The sequence below is a fragment of the Colobus angolensis genome, unplaced genomic scaffold (assembly GCF_000951035.1).
Source record: "Colobus angolensis palliatus isolate OR3802 unplaced genomic scaffold, Cang.pa_1.0 Scaffold299, whole genome shotgun sequence".
NCBI classification, from domain to species: Eukaryota; Metazoa; Chordata; class Mammalia; order Primates; family Cercopithecidae; genus Colobus; species Colobus angolensis.
Genome location: NW_012116254.1, coordinates 3,251,873 through 3,270,206, shown reverse-complemented (window position 1 = coordinate 3,270,206; position 18,334 = coordinate 3,251,873). Strand labels below are relative to the sequence as shown.

General features: G+C 42.3%; 1 protein-coding gene across 1 annotated transcript in view; it reads left to right on the top strand.

Moving 5' to 3' along the window:
• The window catches only part of LOXHD1 (lipoxygenase homology domains 1), a 185,779-nt gene that overhangs the window by 69,354 nt on the left and 98,091 nt on the right, over nucleotides 1-18,334 (top strand). Inside the window, exons 13-14 of the mRNA XM_011949343.1 lie at nucleotides 13,204-13,358; nucleotides 15,142-15,302. Of these exons, the coding sequence (XP_011804733.1) occupies nucleotides 13,204-13,358; nucleotides 15,142-15,302 (316 nt within the window). The remainder of the gene's footprint in view (nucleotides 1-13,203; nucleotides 13,359-15,141; nucleotides 15,303-18,334) is intronic.

Here is an 18,334-nt window from a genome sequence, read left to right as displayed (position 1 = left end):
CAGTGGAACTCCTGCTTGGTGTCCCAGTGGGCCTGACCTATGAGCTGAGAGTCTTGTCTGCTATGCATCTTTAGGCTCCTTAGAGTGCCAGAGTGGACTTGGAAGGTCCTTGACTCAAGACTGGCTTGGAAAAGTCATCTCCAAGTCATGATGCCAGAGCTCTACCGTGATTGGTGTGGTGGGGAGGGAGGGAAGATGTATGGGTCTTCTCGTTGGCTCTGAGGGGATGAGAAGCATCTGTTCTGAACAATAATTCTCCAGAGCCTCCTTGAAAGGAGATATCCTCTTGCTCCCCTCAAATGGTGCATGAAATGTTCCCCAAAAGAAAAGCTAGATCTGGGTTCCTGTAGCCACAGTTGGCTGATAGCTAATAAGTATTCTATCTCTAATTAAGGATAGTAGGAAAAGGACTAAGCTTTAAATGTGGAATCCAGGAGCCACATTCAAATAGCCAAAGGAAAGAAGTCATTTTGCCTCTAGGTTATAGAAGCACAGTACTGGCAAATACAGAGCACATGCTCTGTCTTTTTCACATGGCAGACATTACTAAGTGATCAAAACATTCTTTCCCATGAGTCTGAAATGAGCTTTGTAGCCCTCAATAAAGAATTCCAAACAGACATTAACAATTGATCAGAATTGGCACTTAAGATAATTAACCCATTTGCTATCCTCGTGGCAGTCCTTAAATTTTAAGCAGGAAAATAGTTTTGCAAAATTACAAAAATGTAAAAATATATAGAAAACAATGTCACCCATAGTTCCAGTAGACCTTCTAAATATCTCCATAATGTCATTTCACAGGTGATTGTGTGATATTTATAAACACTGCATTTGCACACCCAGTAGGAACTCTGTATATATTTGTTGAAATAGTTGATTAGAGTTAAATACTCATAAACATAGAAACGTCAAACAGCAAGTATCTAAAAAGAGATCATTTCGTCTGTTAGTTTAATTAGGCAATGCTTGTAATTAGCATCATGTTTCTTTTATTTTATGGTTCTCCTTTTTTTTTTTTTTTTTTTTTTTTTTTTTTTTTTGAGACGGAGTCTTGCTCTGTCGTCCGGGCTGGAGTGCAGTGGCCGGATCTCAGCTCACTGCAAGCTCCGCCTCCTGGGTTCACGCCATTCTCCTGCCTCAGCCTCCCGAGTAGCTGGGACTACAGGCGCCCGCCACCTCGCCCAGCTAGTTTTTTTTGTATTTTTTAGTAGAGACGGGGTTTCACTGTGTTAGCCAGGATGGTCTCGATCTCCTGACCTCGTGATCCGCCCGTCTCGGCCTCCCAAAGTGCTGGGATTACAGGCTTGAGCCACCGCGCCCGGCCTCTCCTTCATTCTTAATTAAATATATGACTGTAGAATATTTGTGTGCAAAGGCCCTTAAAATAACCTGATGCAGATAAGGAGCTGAGGACGTTCTTGCCATGGTTACACAGTTAGTTAGAGACAGCGTTAAATCTAGAATAAGGTCTCTTGCTTCCTGGTTCAGTGGCTATACCAAAACATCACCCTGCCTTTTTGCATTCAGTAATAACTGCTTTGGGAACAAGGCAATCATCTCTCTAAATATCATGATAACATATAACCCATTCCCAAAATTGGAACTTAATATAATATTAAAGATAATGGCAAAAATTGCAATTACTTTTGCACTAACCTAATGTGTAGTCCACCAAGGCAGAAATACACCTGTTCTTAGACCTGATTTGTTTACTTTGCATGCCAGAATTGAGCCTGCAGGTATAAAGAACTGGGGAGAGGTCTTGGGCCCTAACTGCTTTTGAAACCCTTCTAACTAACTCTCATGATTTTAGATTCTCAGTCTCTATTTCTACATTATCTGGCACTGTCATTCTTGAGCCTTTTGGTAGCATTCCTTTTTGAAGTTTGTGACTGACAGCTCTGATCAATCCTCTCTGGTATGGTAAGTCAGCGATTCTCAAACTTCAGCATGCATCATCCCCAAGAGGGCTTGTTAAAACACAGATTGCTGGGTTCCACTTGCAGAGTTTCTAATTCAGTTAGTCTGGAGTGGGACCCAAGGATCTGCTTGTCTAACACATTTACAGGTAATATCCATGCTGCTGTTGGGGAACCACACTGAGAACCACTGTGTCAGAACTGCTCTCCAGCTTCCAAAATTGTGTTGTGTTCTCTACACTTGTCCCCTTCCCCTAGTTGATGAAACCTTTTTTGTTTAGTTAAATTTTTAAAACAACCTGTAGATTGCCATTTTGATAAGGTTTTCAAAAGAGAAATCTATTTTAATTTGTAATGTCCAGAATGTTCTTTACTTCCACCCCCTCTTTGCCTTGAGTGAAGCATGACTTTCCCCTAAGAACCTTATTTTCCCTCCTTATGAACTGTGGGGCACATGGAAGGGGGTGTTCTCCTGACTCCCTCTGCACATTCAGATCCTTGAGTGCACCACACTTCTTCCCAGTATTGCCTTCTACCCCAGCCCAGTGCCATTTCTGTTGGTCTCTGGCCCTTCCCCTCTTTCACAAAAGATGGTGTCGTGCATCCCTTGGTTAGTGTCTAGACACCATGCCCTGCCATAATCCTGGGACAGTGCATTAGTTTGCTAGGGTTGCTGAAACAAAGTCCCACAGACAGGGTGGCTTAAATAACAGACATTTATTGTCTCACAGTCTGGAAGCTAGAAGTCCAAGATGAAGGTGTTGGCAGATTTGCTTTCTTCTGAGGCCTCTCTCCTTGACTTGCAGACAGTCATCTTCTTATGTCCTCTTTCCTCTGTGTGTATACATGTCTGGGTCCTAACCCCCCTCTTCTCATAAGGACACCAGTCATAATGGATTAGGCCCCACCCATATGACCTCCTTTTACTTTAATTACTCCTTTAAAGGCCCTATCTCCAAATACATTCTGAGTTATTGGGGAGTTAGGACTTTAATAAATAAAATTGGGGTTATGGGCACAATTCAGCTTATAACCAACAACATCTCCTAAAGTACAGTCAAGCGTCCATCTATATCAAAACTACCTGAAGTGTTTATTGAAATACAGATTCCTAGGCCCACCACCAGCTATGCTGATTAGAGACTTTGAGGGCTATTCCTGGTAATATGCATTTTGTCAAGCATGCCGAGTAATTTGTATGCATACTAAACCTTAAGAGGCTTTGTCTACTTCTTTCAGTGTCTGTGTAGAACACCCACTCACCTGCATCCTGGTGCTCACCTGATGGGTACTACAGGACTGAATGAAGGGGGATGAACGATAAATGAAAACAAAAAACAAAATAATCTGTTTTAAAGAAGGGGCCTGGAGACTCCTTGCTTCTGTCAAGTAAGGGCCTTGAGCTTCCACAGCCCTTCGTATTTATTGGGTAGAAAGAGCAGGGAGGAGGAGGTAACAATTGGTCAGCCGCTTGATTGATCACAGGTTCACATTATTGCTAACAGGCTTCAGATGTGCCTAATCACAAGTCACGCTCCTGGGGTGTGACTGTCCTCAGCATTCCTTCTGGGTGGCAGACACAGTTTGTCAGTTTGCCAACAACCTGCATTCATAACAGTTTGCTGTTTGCTCATGTAGCCTCCAGTGGTGTACTGAGTTGATTACGACCATCATTCTTTCAGCCTCCAACACTCATTCACTTTGTTGGCCTATGCCCACCCCACTTAGCCAGCCCTTCCCTGCCACCTAATTTGGGATCATCCCATGAAACTACCCCTTCTTTGAACCCGTGCCCCACCCTCTGACTCAAGCTCCTGCACTCCCAGCACTTTTGTGACCTTGGTACACTTCACCTCACCCTCGACCTGTCACTTCTTACCCCCCCATTTTTCCTGGTCGGTCAGGGGCTGACATAGATGGGTGGAGGATGGATCAGAGGGACAAACCTACAATCAGACCTCCAGTGGGGAAGAAAAGAGGTTCTGAAATCAGACAGAGAGAGGGGAACAGAGAGGAGAAGATAAATTCAAGAAATATTTTGAAGGTGGAACTGGCAGGTCTTGAAGTGTGAATGCTGTGGAAACACAATGGTGAGATAAGCTTCCTGTCCAGAAAGTTGGGACAAACTTTGCAGACGAAGTGACATTTGAGCTAGGTCTACTATGTGGAGGGATTTGACAGACAAGGACAGACCATGTCAGGAGGTGGAGGAGATGGCAAGGAAGAGCATCTCTACAGTTTACATGTATAAAATGTGCTTGTAAACATTTTTAAGTGTACAGTTGTGGGGCTATCCTAGCTGGTATTTTTTTGTTGTCTTCCATGATGCTATTAGAAAAACCATTTCAAGGAGAAAAATAATTCTGGTGATAGTATGGATATGGATAGTATGGATTGAAGGGCTATCTGTTGTGGCTATAAGGCAGTTTGATGTCTTCTGGTGGTCCCTAGCTGTATTTCAGAGCCCAAACAAACTTGAATTTCTTTCTCTCAACTGTTCTATATGGCCCACAAACATTTATCTTATGCTTGGAATACCCCTGTGTCCTCACTCACCTCTACAAGTTCTTATATCTCCTTTTCTGGTTGGAATGCTTTGTAACAGTAAATAGAGCTGGTGACAATGCTCCATTTTCCCAGCTGGTACCAGTGTGAAATGTGTAATGTGTGAAGATGTCCTGGAAGTCCCTTAAGAGGAGAGTTTTGGACTCATGTAAAATGAGTAAATACCAATTTAAAATCAATTCTCTGAGTTTGAAGTTGTGTATCTCTGGTTTACTTACAAATTAAGGGCCAGCCAAATAAGCAATTAATGCCATATCTGAGAGCCAAGAGGCTTTTGGGAGTGATTGTTCTGATTAGCACAGACTGGGAGATATGGACAATACACATGCCAGCTCACAATTTATTTCCACCTTGGCTGTCCCTCAGGAGCTACATGAGAGTAAAATAAATGAGATCCGTGTTCTCCACTATACTTCCGAGAGAAGTGATTACACACCAGTGATGAGTGGGCTAGAGGCCACTGGACTCGAGTGCAGAAAATCATAGCTTCTCGTTAATAAGAGCTGTAATTTTAAAATTAAAGTACCAGAGGCTCTGTACTTACCCATCTCTTTAAAGTCTTTCACTACTAGTGTCTAACAACATAACTCTTTTTAATTGTCCACAGACTTCTTGCCAGGAAGGAGCTTGGGACATCCATGGCTGGGGTGTTTCAGAGGGGTGCCTAGAGAAAAATCAAGACCCTTCAGAACTTCCCACCAAAGGGACCTCAGAGCTCAGAACCAAAGGGATGGGAATTCCCAGGCAAAAGGATTTCTAAATTCCCTTATTACTTTGCTTCTGGAAATTGCCTAAAAGTTACAGCTAAAAAGGCAGAACTGACCTTCATCATAATTAAGAGTGAAGCCAGCCCCAGCCTGGTGTTGAGAGTTTTCCTTCCCTGCTGTGTCATGTTTCCACCTTCAGTTTTCAGCTGTTCATTCCTCTCACTGTTGACACATTGGACCATTGAGAGCTTCACACAAAAGAACCAACTTCATTTATACAAAGGCTGAAGATTGAAAGCATTTAGCATTTGAATTTTAAAAGAGTTGATTAGAGAAGACAATGATGGTTAAATTTCAGGTGCTGTGGCCCTACTAGGAGACAATATTGGCAGGCAGGAGATTGCTCCTCAATCTTAACTCATGGTTTAAATGCCTACCTATACCAGCTTTGCTCAAGGCAGGCCTCTATGTACCATCAGTTGTTCTTTGCCTGTTCTTCTAACAAGTGTTTTTGCAACAGACACTCTATCTTCGTGTACTCATATGTTTCATGGTCAAATTAATTTTTCAGATGTCTGCATATCTCCAAATAAAATGGTCATATTACTGAAAAAATAATTTGTACACTGAATTCAACTTCCCAGTGATTTGCCTCATTCTAGGTATACTCTGTCTTCATTTTAGATGAACTACAAATGAATCATGTCCATTTTTTAAAACAACAGCTATGGTGGGACACAGTAGCTCATGCCTGTAATCCCAGCACTTTGGGAGTCCGAGATGGGTGGATCACCTGAGGTCAGGAGTTCGAGACCAGTCTGGCCAACATGGTGAAACCCCGTCTCTACTAAAAATACAAAAAAATTAGTCGGGCATGGTCACGGGTGCCTGTAATTCCAGTTACTTAGGAGGCTGAGGCAAGAGAATTGCTTGAACCTAGGAGGCGGAGGTTGCAGTGAGCCGAGATCACGCCATTGCACTCCAGCCTGGGCAACAAGAATGAAACTCCTTCTCAGAAACAAACAACCTAAACGAAAAACAACAGCTATATTGAGATATGATTCATGTGCCATACAATTTGCCCATTTAAAGTGTACAATTCAATGGTTTTTAATATATTAATAAAATCATGCATCCATCACCACTATCAAATTCCAGAACATTTTCATCTCCGCCAAAAAGAAACCCTATACCTGTCAGCAGTCATACCCATTTCCCCGCTTTACCCCTCCACCTCTGACAACCACTAATCTGCTTTTTGTCTCCATAGATTGGCCTAATCTGGATATTTCATATATAGAGAGTCATACAATACATGGCCTTTTAAATTTAGTTTATTTCAATTAACACAGTGTTTTCAAGATTTGTCCATATTGTAGCATGTATCAATACTCCGTTCTTTTTATTGCTGAATCATAGTCCATTGTATGGATGTACCAAATTCAACTGTTAAAGAGCATTTATATTGTTTCTATTTTTCAGTTATTATAAATAATACTGCCATAAACATCCATGTACAAGTTTTTATGCAGACATATTTTTAGTTCTCTTGGACATACACCTAAGAGTGAATTTGCTGGGTCATTTGGTAGCTCTTTGGTTAACTTTTTGAGAAACTGCCAAACTATTTATCAAAATAGCTGTACCATTTTAAATTCTTATTAGTAATGTACGAGAGTTCCAATTTTTCTACATCCCTGTCAACACTTGTTCTTCTCCTTGATTATTCATTCTCAGGGTTGTTTGTCTATTCTGGGTCCCTTGCAGTTCTACATGAATTTTAGAATCAGCTTGTCAATTTCTACAAATAAGTCAGCTGAGTTCTGTTAGGGGCTGCATTGAATCTATAGACCAGTTTGGGGAGTATTGCCATCTTAATAATGTTAGGTCTTCCAATTCATGAACATGATATGTTTTTCCATTTATTTAGATCTTTATTTTCTTTAAAAAATATTTTGTGGTTTTCAGAGTGTATGTTTTTCACTTGTTTTCTTAAACTTACTTCTAAATATTTTATTCTTTTTGATGCTATTGCAAATAGAACTGTTTTCTTAATTTCACTTTCAGACTATTCATTGCAAAAGGATAGAAATATAATCAGTTTTGGTATATTGATCTTGTACTCTACAACTTTGCTGAAGTCATTTATTCTAATAGTTTTTTAGTGAATTCCTTATGATTTTATAAATACATGGCTATGTCACCCATAAATAAGATACTTCTTCCTTTCCAATTTAGATCTTTTTATATTTGCTTGCCTACTTGCCTTGGCTGAAATCTCCAGCACCACATTGAATAGAAGAGATGACTTGTTTCTCATCTTAAGGGGAAAGTGTCCAGACCAGTCTTTCATGATTGACTATGATGTTAGCTGTAGGTGTTTTATAGATAACTTTTATGGGTTGACGAATTTCCTTTTCATTCCTAGTTTGTTGATGGTTTTTTTTTTAATCATGAAAGGGTGTTAGATTTTGTCAAATGCTTTTTCTACATTTATTGAGATAATCATGTGATTTTTGCTTTTTATTCAATTAATTTGATAAATTACATTAATTGATTTTCAGCAGTTAAATGAATTTGTATCTCTGGGATAAATCCTACATTGTCATGATGTATAATTCTTTTGATATGTCACTGAATTCTTTTTGTGAATACTTTGTTGAAGATTTTTGCATTCATATTCATAAGAGATATTGGTCTGTAGTTTTCTTATGATTTTGTCAGTTTTGGTACCAGGGTAATGCTGGCCTCAGAAAATGAGTTGGGAAGTGTTCCCTCCTCTTCTGTTTTTGGAAGAGTTGGAGAAGTATTAGTATTATTTCTTCTCTGAGTGTTTGGTAGAATTCAGTAGTAAAAACATCTGGGCACAGGCTTTTCTTTGTGGCTAGGTTTTTTAAATTATGAATTCATGTTTTCACTTAAAAGATTTTGAATTTTATTTTTAATGGGCATATTGTAATTGTATGTATTTATGGGGTACAATTTAATGTTTTGAGACAAATATATGTTGTATCATGATCCAATCAGGGTTTTTTGCCTATCCATCACCTCATGCATTTGTCATTTCTTTATGGTGAGAATGTTCAAAAGCATTTCTTCTAGCTATTTTGTTATATACAAATCTTTATTGTTAACGATGGTCATTATACTGTATAATAGAACATCAGAACTTATTCCTCTCATTTAATTGTAACTTTGTACCCATTGATCAACTTCTCCCCATCCTCTCCTCCCTGTCCTTTCCCCAGTCTCTTATAACTACTCTGATAGAAATATTATTCGATTCCCTGTCTCTAAGACATCAACTTCTCTCTCTCTCTTTTTTTTAATATTCCACATGGGTGAAATCACGTGGTATTGGTCTTTCTGCATCTGACTTGTTTCACTTAACATGATGTCCTCCAGGTTCGTCTATGTTGTTGCAAGTGACAGGATTTTATTCCTCTTTTTTGTGGCTGAATCGTATTGCATTGTGTATGTATACCTATTTTCTTTATCCATTCATCCATTATTGGACACTTAGGTTGATTCTATATCTTGGCTATTGTAAGTAGAGACGATGCAATAAACATGAGAGTACAGATATTTCATCAACATACTGATTTCATGTCTTTTGGATATATACCCAGTAATGGTATTATTGATCATATGGTTCTTCTATTTTTAACTTTTTTGAGGAACTTCCATACTGTTTTTCATAATGGCCATACTAGTTCACACTCTTACCCATGGTGTGCAAGTGTTCCCTTTTCTCTGCATCCTTGCCAACACTTCTTTTGTGTTTTTGATGATAGCCATTCTACAGAAAGATTGTATGTTTCATTGTGGTTTTGATTTGCATTTCCCTGATGATTAGTGATGTTGAACTGTTTTTTCATCTATCTGTTAAACCATTTGTATATCTTCTTTTGAGAAAAGTCTTTAAGGTAGTTAGCCAATTTCTTAATCGAGTTATTTGTTTGTTTGTTTTTGCTGTTGAGTTGTTTAATTTTCTTATATATTTGAATATTAACCCCTTGTCAGATATATAATTTGCAAATATTTTCTTCTATTATGTATGTTGTATCTTCACTCTACTAATAGTTTTCTTTGCTATGCAAAATTTTTTGTTTGGGCAAAAGTTTGATGTAATATTATTTGTCTATTTTTGCTTTTTCTGCCTATGCTTTTGAAGTCTTATTTAAACAATTCTTGCCCAGCCTAACGTTGTGAAGAATTTCCTGTTTTCTTCTAGCAGTTTAATCAATCTTTTCACTTTTTATATGTCTATTTAGATTGTCTATTTTTTCTTGAGCCAATTTTATTCGTAACCTTTTTATTTTCAACCTATTTATGTCTTTGAATAGAAAAATGTGTATTTTGTTGATAGAAGATAGTTAGATCCATTATCCATTTTGCCAATCTCTGTGTAATAGAGTCTGATTTCTTTTTCATGTTTGACTACTGGCAGGTTTCAAACTACACCAATCCCCTCTTCCTTTTTGCCTCATACATAGGCCAGTTGATAAGAAAGCCTAATCATCCTTCCTTAACACTGGTGGAAAGTTTAAGTCATACAAGCCCTGACCATTCAAAGGAACCACCACCTCAGTCTCACTCCCTAACCACCATAAAATCCTAATCTCCCTGCTGTCCCAAGCTATTACTGGACCTGCTCAAGAGCCCACCAAGCTCTCCCAAGAACTCTTCATTATGTAAATAATAGAATCTTGCTCTTGGTGCATGTGTAGTATCATCAGCCTTGATATCTGAGCAAATTTGGGGTGGGTGGATTCACCCTGTTTCTGCAGAATGGCCACCACATTCTGGCTTTTGATGGAAATATTTAGACTAATTAGATTTAATGTAATACATTTAAAGCAATTACTGATATGTTTGGATTGACATTTGCCATTTTGCTAACTATATTTTGTATGTGATATCTTTTTTGTTTCTTACTGCTTATATGTCTTTTTTTTTTTTTTTGAGACGGAGTCTGGCTCTGTGGCCCAGGCTGGAGTGCAGTGGCTGGATCTCAGCTCACTGCAAGCTCCGCCTCCCGGGTTTACGCCATTCTCCTGCCTCAGCCTCCAGAGTAAGGCGCCCGCCACCTCACCCGGCTAGTTTTTCTTTTTGTATTTTTTAGTAGAGACAGGGTTTCACCATGTTAGCCAGCATGGTCTCAATCTCCTGACCTCGTGATCCACCCGTCTCTGCCTCCCAAAGTGCTGGGATTACAGGCTTGAGCCACTGCGCCCGGCCATATGTCTTATATATTTTTATATTCTCACTGCTTTCTTTACTTTTTTTATGTATTTTACAGAGTACCATTTTTGCTTCCTCATTGTTTCTTTTATCATATTTTTGGGGTGATTTTCTTAGTGGTTGCCCAGAAAATTACAATTACCATTTTAATTTAAAATAATCTAGTTCAGATTAATATTAACTTAATTTCAGTAGTATACAAGAACTTTGTTCCAATATAGGTTTGTTCTCTTCCCCTTCCTTCATGCTATTATTGTAATATAAATTGCATCTTTACATATTATAAGCTCACTAGTGGTGCAGCTCTATATTTACTGCTTTATGCAGTTGTCATTTATATGAGATATGAGAAGAAAAGATTCACAAACAAAAAATATTTGTACATTTTCTATGTATTTACTTATGTCACTGCTTTTTCTGGTACTTTTTATTCTATGAGGTGATTTCAAGTTACTGTTTAATGTGAAGATTTCTTTAATATTTCTTGGCAGATCTGCTAGTGATTAATTCTTGTAGTATTTTATATTCTGGGAATGCCCTAATTTCTTCTTAATTCTTGAAAGGTAGTTTTTGTGGATTTAAAATTCTTGGTTAATGATCTGCACATTGAATATATCATCCCACTGCCTTCTGGCCTCTATAGTTTCTGATGAGAAGTCAGCTGTTATTGTATTGAGCTTCCATTATAGGTGATGAGTCACTTTTGTGCTACTCCTTTTAAGATTCTCTCCTCGTCTTTGGCTCTCAACAGTTTGACTATAATATGTCTAGGTGTAGACCTCTGCATTTATCATAACTTGGAATTTGTTGAACATGTTGAATATGTATATTAATGCTTTTAAAATCAAATTTGGGAAGTTTTGGCCATTATTTCTTCAAATATTCTTTCAGTCCTTGTCTATATCTTCACCACAGGGTATTTCATTTGATCCCATAGCTTTAAATGGACTCCATATACCTATGATGACCAAAGTCATATCACCAGTCCTGACACTCCAGACATATTCAGCTGCCATCTTGACCTCTGTTTTTGAACATCTCATAGACAGCTCAAATGTATAATGAACAGAACTGAACCATTGATTTCCATCTCCAAACCTGTCCTTCTCCCAAGACTCCCCTACTCCTTAGTGGCAACTCTATCCACCTAATTGCCCAAGCCAAAAACCTAGGAGTCACCTGCAACTTCTCTCTTTTCCGCAATTACCTATCTGATCCATCACCAAGAACTATTGTGTCCAAAACAGTATATTTTAGACTTAGCATCCAAACTATATTACTAATCTGTTGACTTTTCTCCACTTCTGTTGCACCTCCAGTCCTAGGCATCTAGACTACTATAATTCTAGTATCCTCTCTTCTAAACTACTATAATTATTCTGCTAACTGACCTCTTTGATTCTACTCCTTCTTTCTGTATAATCAGTTCTTCATGGCAGCTAGAGTACTCTTTAAAACATAGACCAGATCAAGTTACTTCCTTGCTTGAAGCACTCCAATGGCTTTCCGCTGTACAGAAATTAAAATTAAAAATAAAAAGGAAGCCACACTTCTTACCTTGACCTGCTACACCCCATGTATCCAGCTCCTGTCCACCTCTGGGCCTCATCTCATATTCCTTCCCATTCCTTCTACTCCAGCCATATTGGCCTTCTCCCTGTTCCTGGAACATACACTGGGCATGTCCACACAGGGGCCTTTGCACTTGCCAGAATTCTCTAACTTTATAGCTCACACATTACCTCCTTGCAGTCACCTTTTCTGCATCTCTAAATAATTTATATTCCCTCACTCCACTCCTTACCACTCCAAGACGTCCCTCCACTGTATTATCTTAGTTACAGATATAACAAAAACATTTTCTTGTTCAAAATTTGTGATTTTACTTTCCATTGCTCTTCTCTACTTTTACTCTTAACTCTAACATCAGAATTCCTGTACTGTTAATGGTGCCTGACACCTACTAGGCTTCAGTAAACGGATTTGTTTTGGGGTACCATTAACACTAAACCGATTTGGGGTGAATAAGTGAATGAATGGATGCATTTTACTTTTCAGCTTATTTTAAGTGAGAAGGAGGGCTGGGCGTGCAGGGATGCAGGTCTGCCCCCTCCACAGCACATTTTCAACATGGGAAAAAGCTGCTGCCCTTCCCACAGTGACTGCATTTCATGCCTTTCTCTCTGCTTCCTGGCATGTCATTATCAATAGGAGTTCTGAAGAGAAGAAGACACAATTCTTGTTGATGGAGAAAAGCTATCTTTCTTGAGAACACGTAGAAGTTGGAGAACAACCTAAGGCAAAAGGGTTTACTGGGATGGATGGAACTGAGGGCAAACTGGCCAGCTCCATCAAAGTTCCCCAGGAAAACTTGGAAGCAATTCAAGTTTAGTAGACTGAGCTCTGGAAATTCAGATTTGAGAAGTCTGAAGCTGGGCTCAGGAATCTGAATTCTTCTAAAAGTTTCCCAGAGGATGCTGATAATTGACAGGATTGGGAAACCCTTGTCTGTCTCATTTGATCCCATGGCTTTAAATGGAATCCATATGCCTATAATGACCAAGGGCCTAGGCCAAGAGACTTGGGGATGACTCAGCTCTTGATTGGTGTGTGGCAGGATTTAGATAGTTGGGAGGAAGAGGGAAGGTCAGCCCAGATGAGAACTAGAAGGAGAGGAGGAATCAAAGCTTAGAAGTGAGAGCTGCAGGGCTAGGGATAGGAGGCAGGGGGCTGTCAGCAATGGTGTCCCTCTCTCTGCCTACCAGTGGCCCGGTACCGTGTGACTGTATGCACAGGTGAACTTGAAGGTGCTGGGACCGATGCCAACGTCTATCTCTGCCTTTTTGGTGACGTGGGGGACACAGGGGAACGGCTGCTCTACAACTGCAGGAATAACACAGACCTGTTTGAAAAGGGCAATGTAAGTTACAGCAATGTGCCCCACTCATCCCTGTCCTCCCAGTTCCCGTGTTCCCTTGTCTTCCCTGCCCTGTTAAAGTTGAGCTGATGCTGGTCCTGGGGCCTCAGCCATCAGGAGCCTCACTCTGGGTAAGGGGGCGGGGGACCAGGGAATCCCAGCAGAGCCACTGGGAGGGCACAGCAATGCTTAGTGTATTTGGTTCCTGAGTATCTGGCCCACCCTCATTCACTAACATGCATGGATACCTGTTAGACTCCTGGGACTGCACAGCAGGGAGTTGAAGAGCCACCTTGGAGGGATTATGGTCCTCCCCCACCCTGAGCTTTGAGAAGAGAGCAGAACAGAAGGACACTGGGAAGCAGCAGCAGCACCTTTCTTACCTCAGGGGTGGGCAGAGAGGGAAGGATGCCGGGCACTGTGGACTAAAGGACCCAGGCTGGAGAAAGGCTGGGCCCCCAGGGGCCAATGTGGGAACTTGGCATTCTCTCCCATGGCATGACCACTTCAGGCATCTTGTTCATGACCTTTAGGAAAGAGAAATCAAGAAAGACCCTAAAGATGGGAGAGCTTGCTTCTGTTGCTAGCCTCATTGCAGTTGTGTTGAGTGTTCCCCCTGTTTCCCCAACCATCACGTGGGTGTTCTGGGGAGGCTGTGGAAGCAGTAGGGAAAGAGCCAGGCAAGTTTGAGGCAAACCCAGCCTTGGGCTACCTGCTTCATTCTCCTGAGCCTCAGTTTCCTCATGCCTGAAATGGGGAAAGGATGCCTATCTGTGGCTGGCTGTTGTGAGCATTAGGGGCAGTGGATATACCATCTCTGAGGTCAGACCTGGCCCACAGCACACAGTAGATGCTGAGTACAGAGTCGTTGTTGCAGTAAAGTGAGGCCAAGGGAGCTCACCAGGGTGAAGGGATTTGCAGATGACTGCTCTGTCTCCTTCCTCTGCCACCTCTTCCTTGGTGAGGTCAGGGAAAGCCCTGGAATTCCAGTGAAGGCCTCTCTCTGAGGCCAATCCAGGCTGGCTCGATTCTTGGGATCATGGCCATTTGGAGGCTGCAGTGGCAAAAATAATCTGAGCAGGATGTTGTGGGTGGACTCAGGTTCATTTGAGGAGAGGAGGTAGCGATGCCTTTACTTCACATAACTTTTAAAATTTCCTCTCTCCTTCCCACCCACCCACCTTTCTCTTCAGCCTTCCCTACTCTTTCCTCCTACATCTTCTGACGCCTTTGTCCATCAATCCCACCTTCAGTGTTTCTGTCCCTGAAGGCTCCCAGGTGTGCTCATGTACACTTGGAAACTCTGTTGCCCCTACTGCAGTTATGCTGCCTCAGTGGTGGGCAAAACTAAACAATTAGCAAGACCACTTAGTCCCCATAATCAATTCTAATCATTTCCCTCCTTGAAAGGGGCCCAGTATCACTCTAGAGCAAGGAGCCAGAGGAGATTCGCCAAGGAATTAGCTCATGATAAATGATTGGTGACTGATAACAGCTTGTTTATTTTCCCAGAGGGAGCTGCCTTTTGAAAGGAGATCACAGAGAAGAGCCATTGTTTCACCAAAAAGTGAAACAGCTCTCAGTTGCTGGAAACTTGACATTGGATGATATTCCAGTGGGAGAAATTGGGGGTGGGTGTGACCTGTTCTTTATAGGTAGCTCCTGTCCCATGTGTGAAAGATGAGTTGCCTAACCCATCAGCTGATGTCTGAGCTTATGTCTTTCCTTGGTGTTTGGGTCCTGGGGTAGCCACCATCCAACTGTCATTGTGGTTTCCCTCAACAAGGCTGACGAGTTTACTATTGAGTCCGTCACCATGCGGAATGTGAGGCGGGTGAGGATCAGACACGATGGCAAAGGCTCTGGCAGTGGCTGGTACCTGGACAGAGTGCTGGTGAGAGAGGAGGGGCAGCCTGAGAGCGACAACTTGGAGTTCCCCTGTCTCAGGTACGTGTCCTGCCTCCTGGTCTTTTCTCCAGCTTAGGTTATGGTCCCTGCGTTTTGGGAAGACCCAGTCCTACTACCACGACCAGCAAACAAAACAGTGGCTTAAGGCTATAGCTGGTGGAAGAAAGAGGTGGCCTTGCTGGTGGTGCTTAGACCTGAACCTCACATTCCCCCCTCACCCCTTAGAGTGCTGCTAGTTTCCTCTATTTAAGCACCAAAATGTGGGTGCTTGTTCATGATAAAATTTGGCAATTCCTGAATTTAAGTGAAAGTTACTTCAGAGAATTAGTTGCAGATTGAATTCAACTTTTAAATCAAAAGGGTTTTTTTTTTAAAAAAATAGTTTTTAATTTAAATAGCTTTCTGACCATACCTCTCCCCTGTTAACTTCTTTTCAAGGTATCTTACTTTGTTTTCCTTTCTGCAATTTACTCATGAGATAAAGTTTCCTTTCTCTTTTTGCTTAAGCATTTGGGTTCCCATTGACTTAAAGAAGTTCCTGATAGAGAGATTTTAGAATGAGCAATACCAGTGTTTTTCATGTCATCCCGGTGGCCCTCCACATTTTATGTGGCAACATCTGGAGGATGCACACTGTATGATTGATTTGGGGCCTTGGGCTGACCTGGCTCTGCAAGTCTTAGTTCTAGGGCTGAGTTCTATATGTAGAGATGAGTTGCTATGTGTCCACTTTATTAGGGCTGGTCCAGGGCTCTTCGAGGGTAGCTACACTGAGGACAGCCCTCCTTTGAGTGGATGAGGGTGAGTTGCACAGCTGCCCGGCAATGAGTGTGTTGCTCTTCCTTTTACCATGAACGCAGATGTACTCACGTGCATGCCTGTGCATACAGGTGCACACACACAGGCGCACATCTGCTGCAGCCGAATTACTTACCACCGCACCAACCTAGGCCCAGTAGTTTCCCAGTCACGGAGGGCCGCTGGGAGGGCTCCATAGGTCAATGATTGTGAAACAGATTTTGTCAATGACAAAGGGCGCTACAGTCTTCTACATATTGCCACTGTTCGTATTACAAGGAATTACATTGAAAAGGTAAGTAATGCAGGCAACTCCAAGTGAGTGGCACTAACAGAGAGCAAGCCAAGCAGGCTTCCAGGAAGGGATGGAACTGCACCTGGGCCTGGAAGGGAGATCAGAGAGTGGACAGAGGGAGAGGAAAAGGGAGGGTGGGCCACCTAGGCTGAAGAAATGGCATGAGGCATGAGTAAGGGGCTGAGGGGGTGGCTCATCCAGAGGTTGGCAAGGGGTGCCTGGCATGTGGGGAAGGAGTGAGAAGGCTGGGGTGGGAGAGGATGGAGTGATGAACCCTCAGTCTCCTAAGCCATAGGGGAAGTGGGGTGTAGGGGAAGAGTACAGCCTCGTTTCAAGTCATCACCGGCATTTTCACCCCCATCCTGGATCGGAGGCTAACTGGCTGGATGCCAGATGGAAGAGCTTGCATTGTTTTATTCCTATCCACTCAAAATGTATTTATTAAGCACCTACTATATATTTACTCCCTGTCCTCATGGAGTTTATAGTCTACAGGGAAACTAGACAAAAAGCAAGTGAATAAAGCCAGAATGACACACTGTGAAGAGTGGCATGGTGGAAACACACAACGGTGCAGGGGCTGGAGCGGGGACTAGAGACGGGGAAGGCCTGTCTGCAGAGGTACGTTGAGGCCAGCCTCCTGTGGAATGAAGAGTAGAGCACCAGGGGAAAGGACTAGAGTGTTCTGGAGTCCAGCAAGACAGGCAGGTAGACAGAGGCCACTGTCCAGCAGGGCAAGGGAGCCTCTTACATGCGAGGAAGGCAGTCTGGCCTCTGGGGTTAGGACAGGGCCCAGGGAGGAGGAGGGGAGACCAGTAGGAGGGTTTGGGGAGTTGATGACGGCATGTGTTCATGTTCCAGGGCTGTAACAAAGCACACAGACTGGGTGGCTTAAATGGCAGAAACATAAAGTCTCACAGTTTCGGAGGTCAGAAGTCCAAAATTAAGGTGTCAGCCAGGCTGCACCCCTCTGAAGGCGCTAGGGAAGGATCTGACCCGGCCCTCTGTCCTTGCCCATGGCAGCCGCGGGAGTTCTCTGGCTTGTGATTGGCCGCCTTCTCTCTGTGCCTCTTCACAGCATCTTCCTCTCTATGTATCTATGTCCAAATTTTCCCTTTTCATGAGGATACCAGACAGATTAGATGAGGAGTCACCCTAATTACCTTATTTTAATTTGGTTACGTTTGCAATGACCCTGTTTCCAAATAAGGTCACATTCTGAGGTACTGGAGGTTAGGACTTAAATGTATGAATGGGGTAGGGTGGGGTGGGGGAACACAATTCAGTTCACCACATGGCAGCTTGGCCCTTAGTGGTGGCAGTGAAGGTGGTGAGAAGGGGCTTATTGTACACCAGAGAGGACCCTGGAGGGACAGTTCATGGGCCTTGCCCATAAGAGACAGAGAAAGAGCTAGAACTGAAAGCCCCAGACTTTTGCCTTTGATAGGTGGGTTGAAGGTCATGTTGTTTACTGAAATGGGGATCCTGGGGAGGGAGAACTGAGGGGTGGGGACAAGGTTGGACTCTGGAGGTCTAGTTGGGATGTGTTCACTTTTCAATACAGAGTTGGGCCTTGAGAAATGAATTCAGAGAATGAGAGCATAGAGCTAAAATTTAAAGCGAGGGAACTGCAGGGGATCCTTCAGGGAGAGCATGTATAAAGAAAACAGTGGGGCTGAGCTCTGGGGCAGGCCAGGAGAGGGAGCCCGGAAAGGGGAAGAGGAAGAAGTTGGTGTGTGCACACTGTATTGTCACATACATGGTGCTGGGGGAGCTCAGAACCAGAAGTCTAGCCGCCCACCTGCTTTGTGACTTTGACCCAATCCCTTGTCTGGTCTTCTGCACCTTCCTGGCCGGCATGTATCTTATGGTGAGGTTGAGGGTATTGCACTTTGAAAGGGGCCCATTAAAGACACAGTGATGCCGATGATGCTGATGGCTGGGCGGGAGAGGAGCAGAGGACTCAAACACCCGAGAG